The sequence below is a fragment of the Halictus rubicundus genome, chromosome 1 (assembly GCF_050948215.1).
Source record: "Halictus rubicundus isolate RS-2024b chromosome 1, iyHalRubi1_principal, whole genome shotgun sequence".
Classification (NCBI taxonomy): Eukaryota; Metazoa; Arthropoda; class Insecta; order Hymenoptera; family Halictidae; genus Halictus; species Halictus rubicundus.
The window spans coordinates 25,079,498-25,083,808 of NC_135149.1; the positions used below are offsets into that span (position 1 = coordinate 25,079,498).

General features: G+C 40.9%; 1 protein-coding gene across 1 annotated transcript; it reads right to left on the reverse strand.

Annotated features, from left to right (window-relative positions):
* Nucleotides 1–2,180, reverse strand: LOC143358687 (cytochrome P450 9e2-like). Its single transcript, XM_076796017.1, has one exon. The coding sequence runs from the start codon at nucleotides 2,090–2,092 to the stop codon at nucleotides 521–523; it is 1,572 nt and encodes a 523-aa protein (XP_076652132.1). The 5' UTR covers nucleotides 2,093–2,180; the 3' UTR covers nucleotides 1–520.
* Nucleotides 2,181–4,311: the final 2,131 nt, after the last annotated feature.

Consider the following 4,311-nt stretch of genomic DNA (forward strand, 5'->3'; position numbering starts at 1 on the left):
TCGATTCACACAAATTTTCTGTGAATTCTCAAGACTTTAAATCAATTTTCATACTCCAACACATGAATCCAGAAAGATAGAACAATTCAAAACCGAGATTTTGAAACCGTGATAAACAGAGGACGTGGGCAACATACGTCACACCGAAATGAAACAACAGACGAACAAAAATTGCTCACAGATTTATTAATATGCGTGAACGAAGAGGGGTTAGTAAGTTTCGGAAAGGACAATGAAACAATAGAAAAACATTTCCCGTATATTAACAATCAATATGCTAACAATCGCACGCGACGGGCAATTTTCTTTGCGAAGGTACACATACTCTATACAAAACCATGACTTTGGCAGGTGTGTTTGCCACAGTGAGTGTCGCGAGATGAGGAGACGGAGCACGAATTAAGAGGAAAAAGTTACTCTTTCTCCGCCAATATCGGAGTAAACATATAAACAGGGTCCGAAACTTGGGGGATAGCGCAAGGTATCAGAAACGAAAACTGCAGTGTGAGAGCGCGACGGCTTATTTGCTTTCACTAGTGCTGCTAGATAACAGATTATCAACATATTGACTACAATTCTTCCGTGGCTCAACCTTGAACCAGTATCCATCTTTAGCAGCGTTCCCGATCACGTTGAACGACAGTTTCAACGGGTTCTGCGTTTTCGGGCAGGGCTTCAGATCGCAGCGAGCCAAAATGTGGAAAATGATCACTTTCATCTCAGTCAACGCGAACCTGTTACCGATGCACATTCTCGGGCCCATGCCGAACGGAATGTACGCTCCCGAACCCATGAGCTTCTTACCATCCTGAAGGAATCGCTCCGGATCGAATTGTTCGGGATTGTCGAAATGCTTTGGATCGGTGTGGATCGCGTGGATCGGAACCCACAGGTTCGTTCCCTTTTTGACAGTGAACGGTTTGCCACCGGGCAACGCTGGCGGCAGCTCGAAGTCCTTCGTGCACAGCCTGTCCATGAAGATAGCTATCGGATAGAGTCTCATCGCCTCGCAGACCGCAGCGTCCAAGTACTTCATGTCCGTAACAGCTTCATAAGTCAACTGCCCCTTCGTGTTCTCCACCACCTCATCGACCTCCGCTTGCAGTCTTGCCAGACATTCGGGGTGGGCTAGCAAGTGGTATAGAATCATACAGGCCTGAGACGAGACGCTGTCATAGCCTCCAAAATAGAAGGCAAAGGCATTGCTGATTACTTCTACGGTGTTAAACGGTTTCTCGATTTTCGGGTTTCTTTGGATATCCAGCAAATGTTGCAGCATGTCGGGTCTGCGTATACCGTTCTCCTCTCTGTACTTCATGTTGTCCAGAATCGTCCTCTCGAAGAAGTTCTCGGTATCTTTCGCGAGGATTTTGATGCCTATCATTTTCGCGAACGTCGACATGTTCCTCTGCAGCATGAACTTGATGCCCATCACGAACCCGTTCAAGTTCGACGCCACGTTCCCATGCTTGTAGAGCGGATTATCGGGGTCCTCGAACGTGTCTACATTCACGCCTAACACGCAGTTGGCGATCACGTCGTTCGTGTACCTATTCATCAGGTTCTTCAGCTCCAGCTGCTTTTGCTGTTCTGCTGGCAGCTTGGTCAGATGGTCCGCGAAACGGGCCCCGACCTGGTTCATCAGCAGGTACATACCCTTAATCTTGCTGGAGGTGAATATGGGCGTCAGTTGGGCCCTAGAGATCTTCCATTCGCTGCCGTTTTTGACGGCCATCATGTTATCGAAGAGACGGTTCATGCCCGGTTGGATGAAGGGTCGATGGTCCATGAAAGACTCCAGGTTCTTGATCGTGACAGACTTGATGAGGTCGATGTCGCGCAGCATGATTATCGGCAGGTTGAACTCGTAGAAGCCGACATATTTTGCTTCAGGATTATGGTAGTAGGTCCTTCTCATTGTGTCGCGTAATGGCTCCTGTCGCAGAAGGAACATAGCCATATTTCCAAAAACCGGGGTCGGCGGGACATGGTCGATGCCGTGTTTCTTGAAGTAGTTCAGGCCCCTGAAGGCGAAGTAGTAGACCGTTATTAAAACGGCCACCGCCGCCAGTACCACTGACAGAGGGTCCATCTTGGTGTCGTTGAAAGACTATACTTGGCTCGATCTTGCCACCACTATGACACAGTGCAAAATGAACGCTCCGAACGAATAGCCACAGATGTTTCCTACTTTCGAGTGACGTCTTTTATAAGGAAATGTCCCCACTCCCCTGACCTGCCGTACCGACTATGCGTGTGAAATTCGAGTACGAGTTTGATGAGTCGTATTCCTGATAAAAGATAGTGGGCTCAATTGTACAGGCTGGCAAAAAAATCGATCTTGTCTGCTGAGTCAATGTCACAATTCGATGCAACGTGCATTCTAGTGTTTGCAATTCTCATAATTTCTTATAAGGAATCGGTGCAACGAGTATATTGTAATTGTACTGTAGATGTTATGCATTTATTGTCCTGTATCTTAAAAGCGAGCAGATGAAAACAGATCCCAGATAGCACCCGGACGTCCCATCGATGTCCTATCAACGTCCGTACTGGACCCTCTGTACGTCACAGGGACGTCCAAATAACGTCCGTATGTCCCAGATAGGTTCTACGAAGGTCCGAGTTAGAACGAAGGACGTCCATAAGACGTCCGTCTGGACGTATTCAGGATGTTTATTGAACATTTAAAAACCTGTGTACGAAATGTTTTCCTAAAGTTTAAAAGTATTAAACAACGTTTATATACCCTAGTATATTTAAAAAATATAAAGTAAATATTTAAAAAATGTGAAACCAATATATGAAAAATATAAATTCAATATTTAAATAACAATCAATGAAATCTTCAAATCTAAGAAAAAGTTATAACAAAAATTGGAAACATCCATATATATATATATATATATACTTTTCTATGCACTCCTTGAGGGAATATATTCCACTTTGTCTTCGAACGGACCAAATTACAATCCAGAAATTTTTGTGCGGTTGGCGCGATTCGAAACTCGGGACTTACGGTTTACTTGATGATGTGTTTCTTCGCTGAGCCATGCGAATTGGATGATAAACATCATATATCGAGAATTCACTGTATTTTCATAGGTACTAATGTGAGGTGAAAAGATACGTAAGTAAATACTAATGCATTTTATTTTCACTTGTTTCATTCCAAATAAATCAATATTTGGATGGCCGACAGAGATTATTGACAGTAAAACAAAATAATTATTTAAATAAAAAGAAATGTTTAATTCACCACGTTTTTAAGACGAACTAAAAAGTATAAAATAATTTTTCCTAGCCCCATACAGATAGTCCTGAAAATGGATGATTGTGAATTTTTAATAGCTATGAAAGTACTCGTAAGTCTTACCTGCGGAGACCACTGAAAATAAGATTTTATTATTCCTAAAATTTTCTCCACAAAAATTGAAAGAACGCATAAACATCCGCAGTAACATACTAATGTAAGATGAACAGATACGTAAGAAAATGCTATTATTGTATTTTTCATTCTTATTTAAGTATTGCATTAAAAATATCATACCACAGTCAGCTTACGAATTAACACATAATATTCAATAATAAAATATTTTGTGCATGTCTCAGTTATAATATTTCATGAAGATTTAATGAACACGGTAAGTGATTTTAATCGTTCCGAAGAAATTGTTTCTTGTGTATTAAAATTGTTTAGTAAGATTGTACATTTTATTAGCTATTATCAATGACCGGATAATTTCAAATGTTACACTTAATTTTGAACGGCGCCATTGTTAGGTTATCTCTTCAATGACACCGATGAGTGATTAGACTAACACTGCGCCAGATTTTATACAAATGTTACCAACTCCAAAATATAATGAATATTATTTATACATTCTTCATTATATATCTCATACCTTACTAGCGTAAGATTACTTAAACTAATAACACAATTATCTTACTTTTAATTCTGGGAAAACACAATACTACAACTTCCGTATTTAAAAATGGCGGAACAATGAAACCATTGAAGAAGGAAGCAATTCACGCTATCAAGATGTACACGGACATCAAGTGTTTTCATGGACAGTCATTTTGAAAACTCGTGTTGGTTATCTCACGTGAAGACTGTGAAACCGATTAATGAAAACAATGACTAAGTGAATTTCTACGATACGCATCAAGTGGCAGTAAATGTGGTATATCCAGTATTGCTAGATATATTAGGTAAACAACCATAACTGCATCTACATTCCACAGTTTCGCGTGCTGCCCTTCCTGGACATATTAGGCAAGCAAAGATAACAGAATTGATATTGCAAA